This window comes from Acanthochromis polyacanthus, chromosome 10 (genome assembly GCF_021347895.1).
Source record: "Acanthochromis polyacanthus isolate Apoly-LR-REF ecotype Palm Island chromosome 10, KAUST_Apoly_ChrSc, whole genome shotgun sequence".
Classification (NCBI taxonomy): domain Eukaryota; kingdom Metazoa; phylum Chordata; class Actinopteri; family Pomacentridae; genus Acanthochromis; species Acanthochromis polyacanthus.
This window is the reverse complement of record NC_067122.1, coordinates 826,274-851,327: the sequence shown is the minus strand read 5'-3', so window position 1 is coordinate 851,327 and position 25,054 is coordinate 826,274. Positions and strand designations below refer to the sequence as shown.

The 25,054-nt window shown below is 41.8% G+C and overlaps 1 protein-coding gene and 1 long non-coding RNA gene across 43 annotated transcripts in view; both read left to right on the top strand.

Annotated features, from left to right (window-relative positions):
- The first annotated feature begins 1,699 nt into the window (after positions 1–1,699).
- LOC110965896 (transcription factor COE3-like) overlaps positions 1,700–25,054 on the top strand; it is a 187,358-nt gene continuing 164,003 nt past the window's right edge. For both annotated transcript variants that reach the window (XM_051954580.1, XM_051954579.1), the window contains exon 1: positions 1,700–2,508. In XM_051954580.1, coding sequence (XP_051810540.1) covers positions 2,375–2,508 — 134 coding nt within the window. In that variant the 5' untranslated portion in view covers positions 1,700–2,374. The remainder of the gene's footprint in view (positions 2,509–25,054) is intronic.
- On the top strand, positions 16,016–17,365 carry LOC127535788 (uncharacterized). Of its 41 annotated transcripts, XR_007944655.1 has the most exons (8): positions 16,016–16,169; positions 16,408–16,475; positions 16,578–16,645; positions 16,714–16,883; positions 16,918–16,985; positions 17,054–17,155; positions 17,190–17,223; positions 17,258–17,365. It is a non-coding gene; the product is annotated as an uncharacterized LOC127535788 (long non-coding RNA). The 41 variants fall into 41 exon arrangements; XR_007944661.1 differs by having other exon boundaries at positions 16,782–16,849; positions 17,054–17,223; XR_007944664.1 differs by having other exon boundaries at positions 16,748–16,815; positions 16,952–16,985; positions 17,054–17,223.

The window sequence follows — 25,054 nt, the reverse complement described above, 5'->3', positions numbered from 1 at the left end:
GAGGGTTCCTGGAGGTATTTCTGCGGAGCTCCTGGTGGATTCTGGGTAATTATTAAGGAGCTCTAGAGGAGGTTTTAGGGTTCTTGAGGAGATGTTCTCCATGTTCACCGGTGTGTCTAAAGAGGTTTCAGATGTTCTGAGGCGTCTCTGAGAAGCTCCAGGTGATCAGAGAACCTTTCAGAGGAGGATCTCCACGTTCACTGGAGGCCGTTCTGTGGGTTTTTAGGTGCTCCTAGGAGGTTTAAGGAACGTTTTCAAGGTTCCAGAGGAGGTTCTAAAATTGTTTGAGTAGATTTTAAGGTTCTAGATTAGGTTCCAGAATTATCTGAGTAGATTTGAAGGTTCCAGATTTATCCAAACCTAAAATAATATTCAACAGAATGGAATTAATTTAAAAGATCAAATAAAATAACATTAAATAGAATTAATATCGGAGAGTAAATGCACAGATTCTGTTTCCCACAAGCTTTAAAAATATTCCAGCAAGACTTTGAAAATTAATAAAAATTAATCTAATAATTTGTAGCGTCAGTTTCACTCTGATGATCATTTATTATGAGCGCGGCCTGTAATTAAAGGCTAATTATGAGAATGATAGAACCGTGTTTGGAGTGAGGTTGTTTCTGTGGTCCTGGTCCGGTCCGGCCTCCTCCTCTTCATCACCTTCCTCCTCCTCTACATGTTCGTCTCATTGACTTTTTCTCCCTCCGTGCGCTCAAAGTATTTTTCCAGCTTTCCAGACGTTTCTGTTTCCCCGGAGGAAGGCAGCGGGCTAAAGGAGGATAAATATTTAATCAGCGCTGCTCTGGAGTTTTTGCTTAATTAGAGGAATTCTGCTGCTGCCACGGAGATGAACAGAAATGACTGCTGGAGATGTCAAATATCCCCGCAAACATCAAGAGCGATGATCAGAGACGGCCTCCAAATTATGATCACCGTTCTTATTATTATTATTACCGCCGCTCGCTTTAAATTAAACTGATTTTACTGCGCTGTGAAATAAAACACTTGCACTAAAACACGGCTTATTAGCGGCTTTCCCTCCCGGTGTGTGTGTGAGAGCATAGCGCCATATGTCCGTGCGTAAAAAAGCGCAAATTGGTGCCAAATCTGCGCGCCGCCCGTGTCAGTCAGCCTGAACTGCGGATGACAGAGGAGATTATTCCACATGAAACCAGTTAATCCCCGAAATCTGAAGAAGTCTGCGAGGCTGGAGGGGCTGCATACAGATCTGAGTTGAGCTTCAGAGCCTCCTCTCTGGGTCTGCAGGGGCCTAATGCGGAAGCGGGTTCGGATGTGGCGTTTAGTCACTTTCAGGCTCACGGTTCTGAACCGGCAGTGGCAGAAAGGACACGGAGACCGGGCCGGACGGTTTGTGACTGTGTTGGTTTTACTCACGCTCACCTCCTCTGATCATTAATCCCGCCTGAATGGAGCCGGTTCGCACCTCCAGCCCTCCTCCCGGTGACGGGCCGGTTTCTAAACTCCACATTCCGGCGTCATTTTTTTGCAGCGCGCGCGGCCGAACACGCGGAAACCCTTATTTGGAGCGCGCCTTGAAAAACAATGACGCAACGCGCGAGTCCGGCCAATGGGGCCGCAGAGGCGCGACCAGTATTCAAATGAGATGCCCTTATATGGAGCCCTCCCCGCCCCCCGCCGCTCCACGCCGGTCCCCCGGGAACTCCAGAGCGCCGGACCCCGGGAGAAGGAGCTCTCCGCCGGGACAGAGGAGCCATAAAGAGCCGGGGAGGGAGGGGATGAGATTTCTCGCTGCCCAATCCCCCTGTTCCCCCGGGAGCCGCAGCCTTCCACGGTCCGTCCCTCCCTCTTGTTTGCTAATCATTTCATTTTACTCCTTTTTGAAGCGCTGGCTTGTTTTTTTATCCCACTTTTCATTTTTCCACAATCCGCGGCTGCTCGCCTCCCTCTGATCCCCGGCTCTCCCCGCTCCGTTCTCCCGGCGTCAGGCTCTCCGGATCCCGGCTGATTGTCCTCCGTCTCTCTCCTCTGCTCCTCTCTCGGCTCCTCTGAGATGCTCTCCCCGCTCTCCGCTCCTCTCTCCGCCCTCTTTTAACTTCACAGAGACGCCGGTTTAAAGCCCGGGCTGCTGCGAGCCGGGGCTGGGATCTAAAACAACCCGGAGAAACCCAGAGGGATCCGGGGCTCTTCTCTGGATCAGGACCCGGTACTTTGGGGAAGCTCGCCGTGCGTCCCCCTCCCCATCCCTCCTCCTCCCCTCCTTCCTCCTCATCGCTCCTCTTTTCTCCACCTTAATCCAGGTGGTCCTTTGGCTTTTTGAGTGGCGGCTACAGGGAGGATTATTCTTCTTTCTTGTTCCCGGTGAAGACAAAGCTCCCAGAAGGACACTTTGATGTTCTCCATCCAGGACAGCCTCCCCCGGGGGGCCCTGACCATGAAGGAGGAGCCGCTCCCCACCGGCATGACCCCGGTCCGCTCCTGGATGCAGGGCGCGGGGATTTTGGACGCCAACACAGCGGCCCAGAGGTAAAGCACCACAAACCCCCATGCAGCTTCATGTGTGCTCGGTGCCAACCGGTCGATCAGTGCCACAGTCAGAAAAACTCCTGCGTGGAGGTGAAAGTCGTTTCTGCATCCTCCAGTGAAGTGACACGCGTGGGGGTTCAGTGGAGCCTGCAGGGCGAAACACGAGAAATTAAAGCAAAGTTAAAGCAGAGTTCAAGTTAGAGGGAAGAAAAATACAGAGAAAAGCGAGGAAACTTTGCATCTGTGCAGCCTCTTAAAAACTCCACTTTAAATCGATTAAAACTCAAACTGGTTCCGTTTGTAATCAGAAAACGATTAAAATAAAATAAAATAAATCCCCCCAGTCAGTCGTGTTCCGTTAATCTCCCGCCGCTGCTCCGCTCCTCCTCTGGCCGCTCCGCAGCCTCCCTCCGCCGGGTTCGGGCTCAGCGGCTGCCCGGTGTGAGCGGAGCGGGTCCCGGTGCGCCGTTTCGTTTCCGTCCTCACAAACCCAACACGTCAAGTCGAAGTAAGGCTGACGGGCTTCACACCGCGGCTCCGATTATTCATTTAAACAAATGAACAAATGCGGTTTGGTGCCGCTCCAACACGCGGCGCGCAAGAAGCGCAGAGGCGGCGGGAGGAGCGGAGCTGCCGCTGCCGCTGCGCTCCGTTCCCCGGGATCCTCTGACAAATAAATACAACTTAGTTAATAAGCTACGATTTAATTAAATCACGCTGATATTTTCTCCTCTCTACAAGCAGTAAATTCTGTTGAAATTCAGCATTTAAGCGATTTTTTATTTATGAGAAAACTGTGGCAGGAAATGAAGCGAATGCAAACTGGGTCACAGGTTAAATTAAAGAGCTGTGCGGCTTTTTAATAAACACACACCATAAAATAAGTTCATGTTTGATGCACACATTCGGCTCCACTTTTAAATAAATCGATTTTTTTATTTTTAAGCTTCATAGAGTTGGATAAATATTTTTAACGAGCAGCAGAATTTGAAGAGTAAAACAAACAAAAAAAACCCATGGTGTCCTCAGAGTTTTTAGATCTCCAGAAGTGTTTTATTTTTCCTCTTCTCTCCAGTAAAACAGGACAGTAATGAGTTTAAAGCTCCTGTGTGTCTCTGGGGGAGAAAACAGGTGAAATGTGAGCTCTTTACTGAGACTAATCAATGCAGCCTGAGGTTCAGATCACCTGAAACACGGAGCGAGAAAATCCATCAGCTGAGAGATGAAGCTCTGAAAAACCTCCAGGATCCTGCAGCTCCTCTTCTCAACTTTAAAACGGATCCTGCACATATTACAGCTTATCCTCTAAATATTATCTCCACCTGCACAGATTTTTGTGCAGAAAAATTCTTACAATCTGCAGCAATCTTTATTAATTAGCAGCTAATGAAACACTTCTTTTTTCAGTTTAAATTTGATCCCAGACTCTTGTTGCTTCTTGCATGAGCCTGTAATTATTTTCCAAATGCACTTTAACTTTAAATAATCTGATTATTTTATTATTATTGTTCACCAACAATGTCAACTAAATTATAAAATGTAGGAATTTCTTTGGTTTAACCCATAAAAAGACATAAAAATCAGCACTTGAGTGGCTGAAAAAGGGGATTTTTTTTCCTTATTTCCTTTAAAAATAGCAGTCAGTGAATGTAAATGCTTTCTGTTTAAAATGTTTAAAAGGAGCCAGCGTTCCTCTTTGTGTGGGTAAACTCTCTGCCCACCTAAAAAACCTGTTAAAACCTCTACGAGAACCAGACTCTGACCTTTTAGGAGATAAAACTGTGGAAAACAAACCTCAGGAGCAGAAATCTGTGTTTCTGTTCGACCGCTGGAGGTCGGAGGCAAACATCTGGACAGAAAGTAGAATTCGAACCCCCAAATCTGCAGCGCCTCAGATAAATCGCTGTCAGGTTCAGGAAGAACTCGCTGGAGGTTTTAAACTGAAATCAATGAACCCACGCAGAAAATAAACTGTATTTAAGGAATAAATGCAGCTGAAGCTGACTGAACCCGACAACGCTCTGATTTTGACACATTTCTGCTTTATTTTGCTGTTAATCTGCTGGAACTGTGACCCCCTGGTGCCACATTAATGATCCAGTTGTTTAAATGAGTGCAGTGTGAAGCGCTGACGGTGTGTTTGCTGCTCAGTCTGTGGCTGTCTGCTGGTCGCCGTGTCCTTTTCTGCCGTTTTGTGAGCTTTGTGAGGCCGTTGTTGCTGCAGGAAGACGTGGAATCGCGCGTCTCGACACCGAAATCCCATTTTTGTGGTTCAGAAACGGTTCGATGTCGAGTGATTCCTCTTCCAGATGTGACGAACGGACGAGCAGTAAATATCATCAGAGCAGACGGGCTGAAGTAAATAAAGCAGCCTGATTTATGGAAGAGGTTTGTCCTGAAGCGTTGAAGTGAATTAAAATCCACCAAGAGCGTTTTTATTTTAAGAAAGTGGACGGAGAAACGATGGAAGTTGGAGGAATCTGAGCTGCAGATTTGTGGAGTTCTAACGAGGAGAAAGTCACCAGAGGATTATTTAAGAGATCGCAGGCGTCAAATTTGACTTTTTAAAAACTGCAAATAAACCAAAAACACGTGAAAATAAAAGAGAAGTAATAGAAATGAAGTGTGAACATTTAAAGGCACAGTTTGTAGAATAATGAGAGCAGCAGCTGTTTTCTGATCAGAGCAGTGAGAACGAGCCACACACACTCAGCTCTGTCCTCATTATTATTATTATTATATGAGGAATGAAATGAGTGACCATAACACTAATAATATAATAAGGTGTGACCACAAACCAAAGCTGCCTCAGGATTGTAATCTGATTACTTTTTGCTGCGTTCTAACATTTAACCTCTAAATGTTTTCATGAAGACATTTATCAAACCGTATAAACGTGTTAATCTGACTGTGTTTTTAATATTTAAACCCTAAAAATGTCCTTCTGGTGTGACGTTTCCTAAATAATCAGACTTTGTAGGATTGTTGGTGATGATGGAGCTCTGAGGTCAGGAACAGGATTTGGTGCTTTTCTACGACAGAAAACTGAATATTTCTCTGTTCTGGACTCTTGTTTGGACAAAATGAGACTTTTAACGGCGTACTTTGGGCTATGGGTGGTTTTTACACACATTTTTACAGAGAAATAAAACACAACCTGATTCAAAAACACGTAATTCTAACTATATTTCTATTTATTAACTGTAAAATGTCATCATAAGGAGGCCTCTGTGTTAAAATCCTTAAATTTCTGGATTTAAAGCTGCATTTTGCTGCGTTGTGGTAATTTTTGAAGGGGATCTGGTGAAGTAATCCAACTATATTTTATGATTATTAACTGTAAAATGTCATTTTAAGTCGCTGTTGGTGTTGAATTTCCTAAATAAGCAGATTTTAAAGGATTATTTGTGCGGTTGGAGCTCTGAGGTCAGGAATAGACGACGACTGTAACGAGGATTTGATGCGTTTCTACGACAGTAAACTGAATATTTCTCTGTTCTGGACTCTGCTTTGGACAAAAAGAGACTTTTAAAGGCGTAGTTTGGACTGAGGGTCGTTTTTACACAGAAATAACAGAATCTGATTCCAAAACATGTAAATCTGACTGTTTATGTGTTTATTAACTGTGAATTTTCATTTTAAGTGGATGTCAGCATGAAATGTCTTTAATATCCAGATTTTAAAGGATTATTTGTGGCGTAGAAGGTCTGAGTTCAGGAATAGACGACGACTGTAACGAGGATTTGATGCTTTTCTACGACAGTAAACTGAATATTTCTCTGTTCTGGACTCTGCTTTGGACAAAATGAGACTTTTAAAGGCGTAGTTTGGACTGAGGGTCGTTTTTACAGACAAATAACATAATCTGATTCAAAAACATGTAAATCTGACTGTATTTGAGTTCTTTTAAAGCCACAAACACCAAAAGCCGCCTGTGAAAACGGAGCATAAATGACAGAAACAGTGGTTTATCCTTAAAAGTGAGCAGTAAACGCAGTGAGGAGGACGTGTTTCGCTGTGAACGCTGCAGGATCTTCTCCGGTTCCAGTGTGGTGATGGACGGAGTGTTTGTGATGCAGAGACGTGACGGCAGCGTTTGCTGCTTATCAACACACAAACACTTTGTTTATTCCTGCAGCCGGTCATTTAAAATCCTCTTATTGATCACTTATAGCAGCTAAAAAAAGCCTCGCTGAACTTTTCCCACTCATCGACCTCGAGGCGATTCATAATGGATCAGCGTTTGAATTTTACAGCTCCAGCTTCATTTTAAGGAGTGAAATAATAAAAGTTAAACAGTCTTCTGGTTTTTTTTATCTTCCACGAAGAAGAAAAATGTTCTGGGATTCTTTTCTGCCGATGAAAAAAAGCCCAAATCAGGTGTTAAATGTTGTCAGAGCAGAACCCTCCTCCAGCCTGAATGGATGGTGATGATGTGATATTTGCTGTGTTTTCACGGCGCGTCAGAAAAACGAGGCGGACGGCGTCGCGTTCACAGCGCCGCGTTCAGCAAACAATCGTGAAGGAGAAAGTGAAAATATGTGCGCGTTTGAGGCGTGAAAACGTTAAAAATAGTGATAAAAATCCTCCAGTTTCATCCTGAGATCGTCTCACAAACGTTCAACCCTCACCAGTCCTCTGGTTTACGAACCCTAAAACGGGCCTCAAACGCCCCGTGAGGCGCTGCTCAGTCTGATGATCGATTCAGGGACCGTTGTGAATCTTTTCAGGGTTTTTTTCTGGATGGTTTTATCTGCATCCACAGTGAAACCTCCTGATAGAGAGCGCTGACTGCAGGACGCCGGTTCGAATCCCGCGTGGCGACGTTCAAACGCCGTCTGGCAGGAAAACGTTCCGGGTTTGTGCAGAGCTTCAGGACAAAGTTTCACAGCTCAACACGCCGCAAGATGTTTTTACACTTAAATAAAAACACACATCTGACAAATTCCAGAGGTTTTATCAGCAAAATGCACTTTAAATGTCAAAGTAAAGCTCATAATTGAGCAGAAATAAGCGATGCATGGCGACACAAATCTGTGTTTAGTTCAGAATTATTTCATCAAATATTTGCTTTTTGGTTAAATATGAATCATTTGAAACTAGAAAAAGCTGCTTTTTTGGGGTCAGAGTGGTTGATGTCGTAGTTTGTCTGCAGAAAAAAGCCACAAACACCCGATTAACGTGCATGAACAACAATCAGCTGTTAGTGGTGATTTAATGTTCTGTTTGTCCAGAAAACAGCAGAGATTTTACTCTTTTCTTTGGATATTTTTGGCTTCTGGACTTAATTTGGACAGAATGAAGCGTTTAAAGACGACTCTTTGCAGGTTTTTACACAGTTTGTAGAATAATGAGAGCAGCAGCTGTTTTCTGATCAGAGCAGTGAGAACGAGCCACACACACTCAGCTCTGTCCTCATTATTATTATTATTATATGAGGAATGAAATGAGTGACCATAACACTAATAATATAATAAGGTGTGACCACAAACCAAAGCTGCCTCAGGATTGTAATCTGATTACTTTTTGCTGCGTTCTAACATTTAACCTCTAAATGTTTTCATGAAGACATTTATCAAACCGTATAAACGTGTTAATCTGACTGTGTTTTTAATATTTAAACCCTAAAAATGTCCTTCTGGTGTGACGTTTCCTAAATAATCAGACTTTGTAGGATTGTTGGTGATGATGGAGCTCTGAGGTCAGGAACAGGATTTGGTGCTTTTCTACGACAGAAAACTGAATATCTGGGTTGGTAGTTTGGACTGAGGCTCATTTTACAGAGAAATAACACACAACCTGATTCAAAAACACATAATTCTAACTATATTTCTATTTATTAACTGTAAAATGTCGTCATAAGGAGGCCTCTGTGTTAAAATCCTTAAATTTCTGGATTTAAAGCTGCATTTTGCTGCGTTGTGGTAATTTTTGAAGGGAATCCGGTGAATTAAATGGTAAAAACGTTAACGTCTCGCTGTATTTTCTACTCATCCTGTTAATTTTCTTTATTATCCAGATTTTAAAATACTGTTTGCAACGTAGGAGCTCCTGGTTCAGGAATAGATGACGACTGTGACGAAGATTTGATGCTTTTCTGTCACAGTAATCTCAATATTTCTCTGTTCTGGACTCTCCTTTGGGTCGTTTTTACAGACAAATAACACAAAATCTGATTCATGTAAACATGTAAATCTGACTATATTTGAGTTTTTTTTTTACTGCAAATACACCAAAAACCTGTGAAAACGGAGCATAAATAACAGAAATAAAGTGTGAAAGTTTAGTCGTGTGATGCAGAAACGGTGATATAACTGATATTTCATTTAAGTTGGCTGTTGATTGGCTTAAAGATCAGTATTTAAACAGGAGAATTTCATTTATTGATGATATAACGAATGTTTTTATTCCCTGAAGGGACACAGCGACAGAATTACGTGTCCAAACTTTCCGTGTCCGAACTTTCCGTGTACGAACTTTACGTGTACGAACTAACCGTCCAACAGTCCGTATGTATTATTTTTTATTTAGTGTTTAAACTCGTTAAAATAAATAAAAATGTGCATCAAATGTCTGCTTTTGGTTTCAGTCTAAAGATGTTCAGTTTCCTGTCACAGAGGAGGAAAGAAATCCGCTTTAACCACAGAATTTAGACGGTTTTTAACTAGAAATCGTTGCAGTTTTTTGTCTTTACATCTGTGATTTTGCTGCGGTTTGCCTTTATTTTAAAAACATTTTAGTAATCCTGAGCTGTAAAACACGATTGTCATCGGACAGACGGTTGAAGTTCCTCGCAGCTTTTTTCCTCCTCCTCGTTTCCGTCCTTTAATTGTATCAGAGAGCGACTTCTGCAGCCTGTCGTGTAAAATCTGGCGGCATTAATAAGAAACAGAACAGAAACGCTCAGCAGACGACTGGCTTTGGGAGAATGAATGCTTCTGGAGCGACTGTGGGATGTTTTAGGGGAGAATCTGCACAGAATAAAGAAGCTTCTCGTGTCGTAGAGCTCCGGCAAAGACGTCCAGGATGTTTGGTTTTTATCTGCAGACGTCGTCCTGCTGTAAACGTCTCCATACAGCTGCTTTCTTTACCGTTCTGCTGTCTCATCTCCTCTTCTTTTTAGCTCATTTTACTGTGAACACGTTTTTAAATGAAACCTAAAATCAGAAGGACGGTGGCAGAATCCTCTCGTGGATCAGTTTTAGAAGATGTAGAGTGTTTTTGGAAGGATTATTAATCTGAGATCAGTTTTATTGTGTTTAGACTCGGTTGCAGACTTTCAAACATCTATCAGCAGAAAAAGGCAGAAAAGTGACGCATAATGAGGAAAAACCTGCTTTTCTTGGATTTAAATGAGAGAAAAAAGCAGGAAAATCTGATGTTTAGAGGAAAATGTTTAAGTTGGATGAACTCTGAAGGAATAATTTTATTTTTCTGTGCCATCAAGTCATAAAAGTTTAATTTTCTTTAAACAGTTTTGCATCTTGAGTGTCATTAAACAAAATAATCCTGAATCTTTGCTCTCATGATTAAATTCTGCAGTTTTTACTTCATGTCTTCAGATTTGATCAGTTTGAGTTTTTAAAATAATAAACGTCTAAATTCTGTGTTTGACAGAAAAACTGAATAAATTCGGACGAAACGAGACGTTTGAGGAAACAGTTTTCACCCTTTTCTGATCTGAACTCGTCCATCAGTCGAGAAATAATCAACAGATTGATCAAGAGTGAAGAGAATCAATATAGCTTTGATTATCTATCAGTAGAATGTGTAGAAATGTTCAGTTTACTGCCAAAGAAAAGCATCAGATCCTGGTTTACCGTCAACCCCCTGAATGAGCTAAATGTTAGATTTTAACGCCTGCTTAAAGCGACATTTATTTGACTGGATTCCCTTTGATTAGATCAGCTGTTTTGAGGCTGAATGTTATAATTTCTGTCAGACATTGATGTAAAAACGACTTCATAGTTCAGTAATTGAACTTGACAAAGTTTTCTGGATTTTCGTGACAGATCTAAACACTGTAAAGACGCTGGTGGTCGTTTCTGGAGGTTTAATCTCCGTTATTTGAAGTAAAAATCGAGTTTTTGGTTAAAATGAGCTGGAAATAGACTTTATTCTTCTGTCTTGATGTTGTAATGTTGATCCTGCTGACATTATTTAGCCCGTCTGTCGATGGTCTTGATAAATCTGCAGCGATCTTGAACACTTTGAAGGCACTGATGGTCGTTTGTGGAGGTTTGATCTTGGTTATTTTCAGTAGAAATGGACTGTTGGGACTGTGGCAGGTGAAATAAGCTGGAGGTAGTCTTTATTCTCCTGTTTTTGTCTTTTTGTAAACGTGATCTGATCTAAAACCGAGAGGCCTTCTTTAACCTCTAAGCTTTTTCTGGATTTCCTGGACAGTCTTTAGCGCTTTACAGACCTTATTTCTGGTTGTTTGAGGTAAAAATGGACTTTTGGGACTGCGGCAGGTGAAATGAGCTGCAGATTGTTTGCGGTTGTTGGAGCAGATTTCCCTCCTGGTTGCAGTGAGCGATGCCCTCCTCCGTCCTGAGGCGGTTATGAGGTGGAGCCGGGCGGCTGCAGGTGAATAATCGGCGACCGGGGGATTCCCCACGTCGCCGTCATTCGTCATCGGCTGCAATCATCGAGGCTCGGCGCTCCCCGGCGACGGCGGCGGCAGGAGGGAGGCTGTGGGTTAAAAAGGAAAAGAAAAATCCCCGTTTGTAGGATGTGATGGATTTAAACGCTGAGAGACTTTTGAACTCAGCAGGATGATGGAAGGTCGGCCGTTCGCCTTTTCTCTCCTCAGAAAAACGCCTCACTGTGAGAACGAACCCTCCTCCTCCTCCTCCTCACTTACACACAATTAAACTCTCCTGAACGCCGCCTCAGAAACCTGTTAGATAATTAACGAGCGCCTCGTTACCGGAGCTTCTCAGCGACACGTCGTCCTCGCTCCGCCGCAAATAAAACACTCTTTTGTCTCCTCGCGGCCTCTGCTGTCGTCTAATCAAAAAAAACTAAAAAACAATTAACCCGACAGGAGCAGGCGTGTGACGGGCTAAAGGATGCTAGCCGCCAAACAGCTGACTCCGTCCAGCTCCATCATCCTCAGCAGAAAGTAAAATAAGGAAACATCACAGGAAAATACAAAAAACCTCCTTACATGTGAATAAACCAGAAAGCAAACGGAGGCAGAGAAACAAACGTGACTAAAAACACCTGGAGACGACTTCTAGAGCAGAAAACACAGATTTACAGGACCCTGAATGCACCACACACACCACAGCTGATGAGTATTTAAAAAGAGGAACTTTAAGACAGATATTTATGTAAGATGATGTATTTACAGGTTAAACATCCTACTGTCTAAAAAATCACAGGAAAACACAAAAACTTCTGAATAAACCAGAAACTGAACTGATTAAGAGAAAAAAAAGACCTGACAAGAAACATCTGGAGATGGCTTCTGGAACAAATTTACAGGCCCTGAACGCACCACACACACCACAGCTGATGAATATTTAAAAAGAGGAACTTTAAGACCGATCTTTATGTCAGAAATGGTTTTACGGGTTAAAACTTCCTACTGTTTAAAAAGATCTCATGAAAATAAAGAAAACCCTCTGATTAAAGCAGAAACCAAACGGAGGCAGAAAAATAAAAAAGAACTGAATCAGAGAAAAAGACTTGATGGGAAAACACCTGGAGATGAGTTCTGGAGCAGAAAAGCTCAGATTTACAGGGCCCTGAATGCACCACACACCACAGCTGATGAATAATAAAAAAAAGAACTTTAGGACAGATTTTTATCTAAGATGCTGTTTTATTTATTCACTAAACTGCACTTAAAAAATATGACATTGTGTGTGCATTTGAGTTTCTTTTTCTTCCAACTGTAACAGTAACTGACAGTAATCTGATTACTTGAGCCTGCCAGAAACGTATTTTAACTATAAATGCACAGCGGCTGATTTGATGAATGAATTAAAATTAAAACTGCAAAAATGTCCTCAAAAAAACACAGATGTAAACTAAGATTAGTTTCCTTTTATTCCAAATAGAGCAAAAAGATGAATACCTGTAATAGACAGTAATCTGATTACATTAGTCTCTAATGCACGACATCGGCTGATTTGATGAATGAATTAAAATTAAAAGACTAAAGAGTCAGATGCAGACTGTTTTTATTTACCAAAGTCCATTTAAAAAGTCTGCAATTTTATAGTTTGTGTGCAAATGGAGCAAAAATAAGTACCTGTAACAGTAACAGAGTAATCTGATTACAGTAGTCGACTAGAAAACAATTTAACCGTCAATGTAAGACATCAACTGATTGGATGAATAAACGTGAATAAAAAGACTGAAGAATCAGATGCAAACTGATTGTTCCTTTTCTTTGAACAGTAACTGTAACTGACAGTAATCTGATTACTTTAGTCTTGAATGCACATCAGCTGATTTGATGAATAAATTCAAATAAAAACAGCTGCTTAACTTTGGCTGAGTCCTGGTGTGGGTTTGTCGTCGCTATGGAAACGCTAACGATGTCGTTGGACGTTTTGTGTTTTTAGTCTCGTTGTGGAGTTTGAGCTGAAGCTGCAGAACAAACATCTGCAGGAGTTTGACGTCCGTGAAACCTCGTCTGCTTTTACACTTACATGTATTTTCACACGTGGAACACCTCGCAGGAAGTTCTAATTAGAACACACACACACACACACACACACACACACACACACACACACACACACACACACACACACACAGGTTAACACACACACACACACACACACACACACACACACAGGTTAACACACACACACAGGTTATCACACACACACACACACACACACACACACACACACACACACACACACACACACACACACACACACACACACACACACAGGTTAACACACACACACACACACACACACACACAGGTTAACACACACACACAGGTTATCACACACACACACACACACACACACACACACACACACACACACACACACGCGTACGTGTGCACGAGGCCCTCGGTCTAAAGACTAATTTGTTGGTAATTGCAGCGTGACAGGAGCATGGAGCCGCCGTTTCCCGGAGCCGTTCGTCCTAATTAGGAATGACGCGTTATTAAGGCGCTCAAACGGAGACCAGGCGCCGGCGTTTCCTCCCCGACGGCGGCCGAGCCCACAGCGGGCCGCGGGAACCTCCCACAATGCACCTGTGGTCTCACCTCACGCCTCAAACCCACAGGAAGTAGAAGGAAAGAGGCACAAAATAAGCTCATGTAATCTGATTACTTTTCAATAGCGCCGGAGTGTGAAAACAAAAGTGTTTATATCAAAGAAGAAGGTCAAACGTAAGTTTGCTTTGTTAAACAACAAAAATATGCAGCCTCTAGAATGTAATCTGATTACTTTTAAATAACAGGATTATGAAACCAAAACATTTACTCAAAGAAAAGACGGAAAACAGGAGATTTTTTTTTTTTAATGTGGAGTCTGGTTGAATTTATTGATTCATCAAAAAACAGATCAAATTTACCTTTGATTTATTTATGCAGCCTCTGGGATGTAATCTAATTACTTTTTAAATAACACAGAAATATGAAAACAAAGTGTTGACTTAAAAAAAGACATAAAAACGCTCATTTTTACTGTAGACTTTGGTTGAATTTATTGATTCATAGAAAAAAGTCAATCTGAAGCGTCATGCAGCCTCTAGAATGTAATCGGATTACTTTAGACTAACACAGAAGTATGAAAACAAATGTTTACTTCAAGAAAAGACATAAAACATTCATTTTTCTGTAGAATTTGATTGAATTTAATGAAAAATCAAAAACAAAAATTTGAAGCCTAATGGAGCCTTGGGGATGTAATCCGATTACTTTTAAATAGCGTCTCTTCTCACCTCAAACAGGGCCTGTTTGTTCGTGCAGCAAAGGAAAACGCCACAGTCATGTAATCTGATTACTTTTCTATGACACATGAGGAGGAAAGAAGATGTAAAACCGCTTATTTTTACTGTGGATTTATTGAATAATCATAAAACAAAGATCAGATTTAATTTTGATTATTCATGCAGCCCCTGGGATGTAATCTGATTACCTTTAAATAACACGGAAGTAGAAAAACAAAGTGTTTATTCAGAGAAAAGATGTAAAACAGGTTTTTTTTAAAGTGGAGTTTGGTTGAATTTATTGAACCATCAAAAAGAAAAGGCCAGATTTAAGTTAGTTTTATTCATGCAGCCTCGGGAATGTAATCTGATTACCTTTAAATAGCAGGGGAGTATGAAAACAAAGCGTTTCCTCACAGAAAAGATGTAAAACCGGATATTTTTACCGTGGAGTTTGGCTAAATATATTGAGTCATAAAAAAAGGTCAATCTGAAGCCTGATGCAGCCTCAGGAATGTAATCTGATTACTTTTTAATGACACTGAAGCACGAAAACAAAGCGTTGACTCAAAGAAAAGAATATAGCGGTTTATTAAGACGTAAAACTTTTTTTTTTCTTCCCTGTGGACTTGGGTAGAATTTATTAAATCATCCAATAAAACGTCAAAGTTAAGTTTGATTCATTCACGCAGCCTCAGAAATGTAATCTGATTACTCTTTTATAACATGGGAGTATGGAAACAATGTATTCACTTAAAGAAAAGATGTAAAACTGGTTATTTTACTGTGGAATTCGGTTGAATTTATTGCTTCATAGAGAACAGGTCCAGTTTCAGTTTGATGTCAAATGGAACAAACGGCAGAATGATCGTCCATCAGCTTTAAATAAAAAAAAAGTGACGATGATGAGATCGTTTCTGTCTAAAGATGTTTGGAATCATTGAATTTAGACCTTAAATAATATTTGGAGTTGATTCTGAAAACAGCCGGTGATTAATTTCTGACGACTGATCGATTAATTGATGCAGAAACACGCGAACACACGACCTCCTCAGCTTCCACTCATTAGCTCATATTACACGGCCAATAAGGGCTAACCAAACAGGTGTGTGTGTGTGTGTGTGTGTGTGTGTGTGTGTGTGTGGCCTGATTGGGTAAATGTATTCGTGGGTAATTGTGCAGTCCTGCATAAATCAACACACACACAGCAGCGTACAGGAACAATATGTGCATATTTTAACGGGCCAAACCAAACATCCATAGCAATTAGAGAGGCAGAGCTGCTGCTGTGTGTGTGTGTGTGTGTGTGTGTGTGTGTGTGTGTGTGTGTGTGTTTTCTGCTAATTACATTCATACTGGATGGCTGCACAGGACGCGATTGTTGTGCGTTCAGTGCTAACATGTGTAATGAAAAAGGAAGCGCTGTGTTGCAGATAACCTGACTGCAGTATCACTTCAGTACTCTCAGAAAACTACAGTATTTGTATGTAAACAGTAGTAGAACAATCTAAAATACACACTTGAGAACTTCCTGTTTGTGACCCAGGTCTGTCTACGTCTGCATCATGGCTTCACCTGGAAAATAATCGAGTAGGAAATGAAAAATCAGGAGGTCTAGAAGGAGTCATAGTTCCACTAATCAGGAGGTCTAGAAGGAGTCATAGTTCCACTAATCAGGAGGTCTAGAAGGAGTCATAGTTCCACTAATCAGGAGGTCTAGAAGGAGTCATAGTTCCACTAATCAGGAGGTCTACAAGGAGTCATAGTTCCACTAATCAGGAGGTCTAGAAGGAGTCATAGTTCCACTAATCAGGAGGTCTAGAAGGAGTCACAGTTCCACTATTTAGGAGGTCTAGAATGAGTCATAGTTCCACTAATTAGGAGGTCTAGAATGAGTCATAGTTCCACTGATCAGGAGGTCTAGAATGAGTCATAGTTCCACTGATCAGGAGGTCTAGGAGGAGTCATAGTTCCACTAACCAGGAGGTCTAGAAGGAGTCATAGTTCCACTAATCAGGAGGACTAGAAGGAGTCATAGTTCCACTAATCAGGAGGTCTAGAAGGAGTCATAGTTCCACTCATCAGGAGGTCTAGAAGGAGTCATAGTTCCACTCATCAGGAGGTCTAGAAGGAGTCATAGTTCCACTCATCAGGAGGTCTAGAAGGAGTCATAGTTCCACTAATCAGGAGGTCTAGAAGGAGTCATAGTTCCACTAATCAGGAGGTCTAGAAGGAGTCATAGTTCCACTAATCAGGAGATCTAGAAGGAGTCATAGTTCCACTATTTAGGAGGTCTAGAAGGAGTCATAGTTCCACTAATCAGGAGGTCTAGAATGAGTCATAGTTCCACTGATCAGGAGGTCTAGGAGGAGTCATAGTTCCACTAATCAGGAGGTCTAGGAGGAGTCATAGTTCCACTAATCAGGAGGTCTAGAAGGAGTCATAGTTCCACTCATCAGGAGGTCTAGAAGGAGTCATAGTTCCACTCATCAGGAGGTCTAGAAGGAGTCATAGTTCCACTAATCAGGAGGTCTAGAAGGAGTCATAGTTCCACTAATCAGGAGGTCTAGAAGGAGTCATAGTTCCACTAATCAGGAGATCTAGAAGGAGTCATAGTTCCACTATTTAGGAGGTCTAGAAGGAGTCATAGTTCCACTAATCAGGAGGTCTAGAATGAGTCATAGTTCCACTGATCAGGAGGTCTAGGAGGAGTCATAGTTCCACTAATCAGGAGGTCTAGGAGGAGTCATAGTTCCACTAATCAGGAGGTCTAGAAGGAGTCATAGTTCCACTAATCAGGAGGTCTAGAAGGAGTCACAGTTCCACTATTTAGGAGGTCTAGAAGGAGTCATAGTTCCACTGATCAGGAGGTCTAGAAGGAGTCATAGTTCCACTAATCAGGAGGTCTAGAAGGAGTCACAGTTCCACTATTTAGGAGGTCTAGAAGGAGTCATAGTTCCACTAATCAGAAGGTCTACAAGGAGTCATAGTTCCACTAATCAGGAGGTCTACAAGGAGTCATAGTTCCACTAATCAGGAGGTCTAGAAGGAGTCATAGTTCCACTAACCAGGAGGTCTAGAAGGAGTCATAGTTCAACTAATCATCGTCCTCTGAGAAAACTTTGCTAAAAACAGCCTGATGGATGCTGGAGAACATTCTTTGGTCAGATGAAGATCAGTGAATTCAGATGGAGTCCAGATGTTTGGTAGAACCTGACCAGGACTACCACAGTGGATGCATGGTCCTGACAGTGAAGCATGGAGGCAGTTTGTGTTTCTTTGTGAGTATTTGAGGCAGTTTTTTAGTCTCTCTCTGCTCATTTTGCGCCTCTTTGTAGCTTCTTTGTCCGTTGTGTCTTCTTCCTAGAACTACCACGGTGAGAGCAGAGTCCTGACTGTGACCATGGAGACATGTGATGATGTTGTATTTGTCTTTATGTGACACGCTGATGCTTTTGTGTCACTGTGTGTGTCTTTCTGGTCTTTTCATTGCCACAGTGTGTAGTCCTCACAGTGAAGCATTTAGACCTGCTGTGTGTTATTGTGGTCATTTTGTGTGTATTTGAGGCAGTTTTTTGTCGCTTGTCTGAATCGTTTTTCAGCCGTTGTGATTCTTTGTGCTTGGATTTATCATACATTTTAGGTACTTTGCCTTTTTGTGCGACATGCTGATTGTTTTGTATCACACTGTTTCTTTCTGGTCATTTCTTTACCACAGTGAACACAGAATCCTGACTGTGTGCTGATTTGTGACTTCATGAGTGTAAATGTGCTGATTGGATGCAGAATGAATACCTGGAGGTAAACCAGAACACTCCCAGCCTGTTGCTGCTTCAAGATGAGTTTTCCAGCAGGAGAGCCGTCCACAAAGCAAAACCCTGTGACATTTTGGCGTCGTCGTGTTGTTGTGTTTAGCTGCAGAGCGTGGCTGCACACTCTGATGATCCAGTTAGCGTTTATTAGCATCCGGTCAGTGTGGGAGGTGACACAAGTTACTGCTGCTCCTGGTGTGAATGGAGATCAGATTAACGTTCAGATTAGACTGTGTGTGTGTGTGTGTGTGTGTGTGTGTGTGTGTGTGTGTGTGTGTGTGTGTGTGTGTGTGTGTTTCGTCCTGTCAGGGTGTGTTTGCTCTGAGTTTGTTTCCCCCTGAATCAGATTTAAACATCCACCGTTTATTTGATTAACATCCTGGCAGTCAGACTGTGTGTGTGTGTGTGTGTGTGTGTGTGTGTGTGTGTGTGTGTGTGTGTGTGTGTGTGTGTGTGTGCTGTATGGCTCATTAGGTCGGTGTGTGTGTGTGTGTCTGTGTGTATTTATGTGTGTGTGTGAGGCAGCAGGCCTTGCTGGTTAAAGACTCAAACAGCGGTCACACTCCATCTCCTGTTTGATTAATGTCATGGTGTGTGTGTGTGTGTGTGTGTGTGTGTGTGTTTGAGGCCGAACAGCATTTTTCTGTCTTCTGGATGGTTTGTGATTCTTTTTGGAGGCGAGTATCGGGTCAAAGTGTGGAGTCAGGCAACACGAAGATTCTCAAACAGAAAAAACACGAAACTGGTGAAAAATAGACGAGACGATCAGAGATGGAAGAGAAAGACACAAGAAATGTAGAACTGTGAAGACAAATGTGCAAAATTACAATAAAGCTAGGTAAAGTGATGAAAAAGATCACAAAGAGCCGTAAATAATAGAAAACGGCAACAAAAGCACACTGGTTAGACATAAAAAATAAAAAGCAAAGTCAAGACAAAACTACAAAATCATGAGAGATGACGACAAACGCAACCGCAAAGAGACAAAGCTGTTAAACGGACTCAAAGCAGATGTGATAATATGCCCAAACAGAATTACAAAACGACTCCAAAAAGATGCAGCAAGACTTCAGATAATGTGAAACAAGAGTCATGAAATTAGTGCAGAAAAAGACACAGAATGACTGGAAAAAAAGAAAATATGTGCAGAAGGATGGCAAAAAAAAACATTAAATGAAGAGGAAAACGATGCAGAGAGACATGAAAACACTGCCAACAAGCATGAGAAGCTGCAAACCAACCCAACAAAAGATTCAGAATGACTAAACATAGATGGGAAAGAAATACACCGAGACGTAAAACATACAGAGACTCAGAAATACCCCAAAGATTTAACTCCAGAAATGACTAGAAAGAGGCATAAAACAAGTACAGAGAGGCCTAAAGTGACTGAAAAACACTCTAAATGATGAGAACGAGATGCAAATACATGAAAATACTACAAGATAATAAAGTTTTAAGATAATTCCTACAAAGAGACATAAAAGTCGGACTAAGAGCTGCAAAACAACCTCATAAAAATATAAAATGACGACAAATCAATGTGAAACTACCACAAAGAAATGCAAAATTTACCTGAACAGACACATTTTGGCGGAAACGAGTTTGAGGTTCACGTCTGCAGCAGGAAGTGAAGCTGCAGGTTGTTGTTAGCAACAAGCTAACGTCTTTGTTGGTCTCTGCTGCTGCGTTTAATTTCCAAACAGTCGAATGTTCAGACTCACATGTTGCTGCTTCTTTTCCTCCAGATTCACTCTGACAGGTTTCATGGAAAACTCCTGTGAACTCTGAGGAACTGCAGGTGTAGAAAAAGCCGAATGGGCCTTTTAATCCTCGGTAAAGCAGCGATCTGCCGCCGGGTTTTATTGGATTTGAAGAGACGGCTCTCAGGACCGGTTTAAAAGCAGCAACAAAAAAGGACAAAATGAAGAAACATAAAAGCAAAACAGCTGCAAAATGTGTCCAAAGTGATGCAGATATACCAAGTACAAACAAATAATGGCCAAACAACTGGAAAAAGCTGCAAAATGACAGCAAAGACAGTAAAACAACAATAAAATGACACAAAACAACTGGAAAAAGCTGCAAAATGACAAAGAAGTGAAAATCTGCTACAAAGCAAAACACGGCTGCAAAATGTGTCCAAAATTATGCAAAATACTACATATATACAAATAGTTGCAACACAACTCGAGAAGGGTCCAAAATAAATGCAAAGATGCAAAACGACGACAAAAAGACGCTAAACGACAACAGAGAGGTAAAACTTCTGTAAAATGAAACACGGCTGCAAAAAGATGCAAAATGATAAAGAAGAGATCAAAAGGACTTCAGAGAGAGCCGATAAAACGTCACGTCTGCAGTCTGAAGCAGGAAGTGAAGCTGCAGGTCGTTGTTGTTGTTGTTAGCATTGAGCTAACCGTTTGTTTGTCAGCTGCTGGTTTAATGTGTGATCAGTCTGATGTTCAGACTTCCTCCAGACTCTCCTGTACCTCTGGACTAGCAGCAGGTGAAGCCTCTGATCGTCGCTGAAGCAGCGACCTGCTGCAGCTTTTATTGAGTTTCTGGCTTCTCTGCTGTTTCTCAGTAATTGTTTGCGGAGCGTCGACACGGCTCCCGCTGACCTTTAATTTGAGGCTTTGCGGTGGAAATGTGCGGCCCTCGTTTGCCTGGTCCTGTTAGTTTTATTCTTTTCTTCCAGGCTGCCGGCGTGTGATTTACACTCCGCTCGTGTTCGGCGCCATCGATACTGTTTTTATTACACCTTGTGCCAAGTGCTAACAGCCGGATACGAGTGGATGCCGCCGCAATTAGCATAATTGAAATAATAATAATGCTAACGAGCTTTGTGAGTGGAGGCAGAGCGGAGAGGAGAGGGGGCGTCGCCGTGGCGATCGGCTGTCTGGACGCGGTGTAATTGGGATAATGGGTCGGTTTAGTGCAGGAAGTGATGCTTTTGGTGGCGCTCAGGACGGAGCAGGTGCCACATCCAACGCTGGGTTTGGTTTTTTGGCAGTTTTTAGAATTTACAGCAGCTTTTTCTGTTTCCAAACAAACCAGAAAACCTGCAGCGGACGTGTTTTTATCCCCTTAATGCTGACGTCTGCAGGTTCTAATGGTTTTATTGCAAAAACATCCCATTTAAATCGTCCCAGTCTCATTTTTCCTCACTGTTGCTTCATTTTTTACTGTAATCTGTGGAATTAGAGAGAACTCAGAACGATCTTAACCTTCTCATAAAGAATGGGTTATTAATTTACAAATATCCTGGAATAAACACAGATGTTACCAACGCTGGAAACCTGGAAAGAGGCTCCAAAGAGATTAAAACCAGCCACAAAAAGAGACGACGTAATGAAACAGCTGCAAAAAGATGCAAAATTACTGCAGATTCACAAGATAGATACGAATAAAAATAGTAAAATGACAGCAAAGAGACGCACAATTATAAAATGACAGCAAAGACTGAATGATAAGGAAGAGCTTTAAAACAGCTGCAGAAAGATGCAAAATGTGAAAACAACTGCAAACTGATTCTAAATGACAAAGAGGTGAAAAGATGCGAAACAGCTGCAAGAATGTGCAAAATGTATGAAACACTGCAAAGTTAGTGAAAAAGATGTGAAATAGCTGCAAAAATATGTTGAAAGTGATGCAAAATTCCTACATAGATACAAAATAAATACAAATAGTTACAACATACCTGGAAATTATGCAAAATGACAGCAAAGGGATTAAAACTGCTGCAAAATATGTGTGAAACTGCAAAATCATTACAAGACTAAAATCAGGAGCTTAGTTTGTGAATTTTTAAATCAATTAGCGAATCTATTTCTTTGTTTTCCTTTCCCCTTCATGCATACGTGAGATGAAACTGTTCCTGCTCTGATTTCCTGTGAACAGCGGCTTCTGCAGGGCGACAGGTGTGAGAAAACACAATAAAAACAGATGTTTTTTTGTTGTTGTCTTCTTTCCTCCTCTCGCTGGAAGTCACTGAAGGATGTGGAAGTGTTGATTCCTCTCGGTGTTATTTTTATTCCGGCGTTAAAACAACCTGAGCGACGCACACCTGAGCTGCTCCTCCTCCTCTGACTCTCCACTCCTGAAACGCCGCAGTCGGAGGAATTAGCTTCCAACAAACCGGCCTACAAATGAGGCATTAAGCATCGGTAATGGAGGCGCAGAAAGGTCACGGCTGTATTAATCCGCCGTCGGGGGAATCCACCCCTGAGCCGCCGAGCTCCGACACCGACACAGAGCAGGCGGGTTTCCAAAAACAAACCCTGAGCATGAATAAATATTTCTCCATGCCCCGGCCATCATATTGATCATAAAGCGTTTTAGGAAACAAAGCGAGCAGGGAAATGAGATTGATGTAAAAATATTCGCCCGCTGTTTGGAGCGTTTCCCCCTCGGACGCTCTGAGCTTCTCCGGGCCGAGAGCAGAGGTCGCTTCCTGCAGGAGCATCGATTTTATTTCAGGATCAACCAGGAGTTCTTATCTGTTTTTTTTACTAAAAGATCAGCTGCTGACACCGACTCACTGATGCTTTCTGGCTTCCACACTCCGATGGAGGCTTCCTGAAAGTGTCGGCGCTGATTTTCAGACAATAAATCAAACAGCAGGACGAACTCTGACCTCCAGTCGGTAATTATTTATTTTATCAGCGGTAAAAACTAAAAAACGTTCCCCGTATTGATTTCAGTCTCGTCTTTGTTTCTTTTTTTAAATTGAAAGTGGTGAAAAAATCAATTTAGCTTTGTTCTTTAAAAAGAGATTTACAACTGGAGCGGCTTTTTTGAAGTTTGCACTTTCTTTCTGCTTTCTACAGATTCAGTTTATATTTATGATAAAAAACCACCGTCCATTAATCTGTTTAACAAAAGAGCATAAACACAGCAAAAGGGGCAAAATTACTACAAAAAGTTGAAAAAACACTGGAAAAAAAGGCAAAATTTCTCCAGAAATGATGCAATACGGCTTCAGAAAAGGTGCAAAGGAATAACAAAAAGACATAAAATAACAACAAAAAACTGCAGAATTTCTACAAAAAGATTAAAAATTCAGCAAAAAACACAAATTTTCTCCAAAAAGATGCAAATTGACTACAAAGAGATGCAAAACACTGTAAAGGGGCAAAATTACTACAAAAGTTAAATAAATACTGAACAAAAACATGAAATTACCACAAAAAAAAGATGCAAAAAGACAACAAAAAGAATGGAGATTAGGTTTCATGTTTGTCATAGTTTACATGTGGTTTCTGTGATTTCTCAGTCATTTATTTTTGTATGTGTGCTTTAAATTCTCTGTTTTTGTCCACATCGTGTTTATCTGTTCCATCTCTTGTACAAAAACATTTTTTAGACCTATTTTAAGCCTCCACTGGAGGACCGAACACGGAGCCCTGAGGAACTCCTCTTTAGGACATCTATAGAAACAGCAGCAGGTGGAGATGTTCAGCTTCGTTATGAAATCAGAATTAATTCCTGCAGAGTGAAGCTCAGCAGGTTTTTAAATCTCAGCTGATAATTGATCTGCTTTCATGTGAAGACAAGTTGGTTCTTGTAGGAATAAAATGAGCTTCAGTCCAGATTTAATGAGGGAACAGAATCTGCTGCTGTGAACAGATCATCTCCTCTTCTTCCAGGTTCTCCTCGTTTTTATCCATCTCGTCTTCTTCTTACTTTCACATTCATTCTCCTTATTTCTATCTTTGTCCTCATCTTCGTCCTTCTTCTTGACCTCATTGCACTCCCATGTTGTCGTCTTCATCTCCATCTTTGTCCTCCTCCTTGTCCTCCTCTTCCTCTTTGTTCTCCTCCTCATCGCCGTCCTTTTCCTCATTGTCTTCATCCTTCTTCTCTTCCTTCTAGTTCTCGCCCTTCTGATCTCAGTTTTTTCTTTTGTCTCCTCTTCTTTTCTTGGTCCTCCTCAACCTTCTCCTCACCTTCGTCCTTCTTCTTGTCCTCATTGTCCTCCCACTCCTTTCCTTCCTTGTCTTCATATTTGTCGTCTTCCTCATCTCCATCTTTGTCCTCCTCCTCTTCGTTTTCTCCCTCCTCATGTCGGTCCTTCTCTTTGACTTTGTCCTCCTCGTATGTCCTCCTCCTTCTGCTCCTCATTGTTTTCTTTTCATCCTAGTCCAACTCTCACTTCTCATCTTTCTTCAGATCTTCCTCCTCCTCGTCTTTGTCATTCTCATCATCATTTTTGTCGTCTTAATCTCTGTCCTCCTGATCTTCCTCCTCTCTTTCTATTACTCGTCCTCCTCGTCTTTGTCCACATCTTTCTGCTCACTATTCTCCTCCTTTGTCCCCCTCGTGATCTTTATCCTCTTCCTCATTTCCTCTTCCTCGTCCTCATTTCCATCCTTGTCTCCGTTGTCTTCTTTCTCCTTCTCTTGTTTGTCTTTGTCCTCCACCTTCTCCTCATCTCCATCTTTCACCCCGTGTCCTCCTATTTGTCCTCCTCATCTTCTGTCTTCCTAACGTGTGTCCTCCTCCTGATCTCCATCCTTCTCCTTGCCTCCATTGTCTTCTTTGTCATTTCCATTTTTCTCCTCCTCTTCCTCATCCTGGTCTTTGTCCTCCACCTTCTCATCTCCATGGTTCTCCTGTTTGTCTTCGTCTTCATCCTTCTTCACCTCTTCCTTGTCCTGACTGTCTTCTCCTTTCTTTACAAATTTGTCGTCCTCCTCATCTTCATGCTTGTCCCCATCGTCTTCCTCCTCTTTTCCGTCCTTCTCCTCTTCTTGATTCTCATCTTTGTTCCATCTAATCCTCATCTGTGTCCAAATCCTTCTCGCTGTCATCTTCAT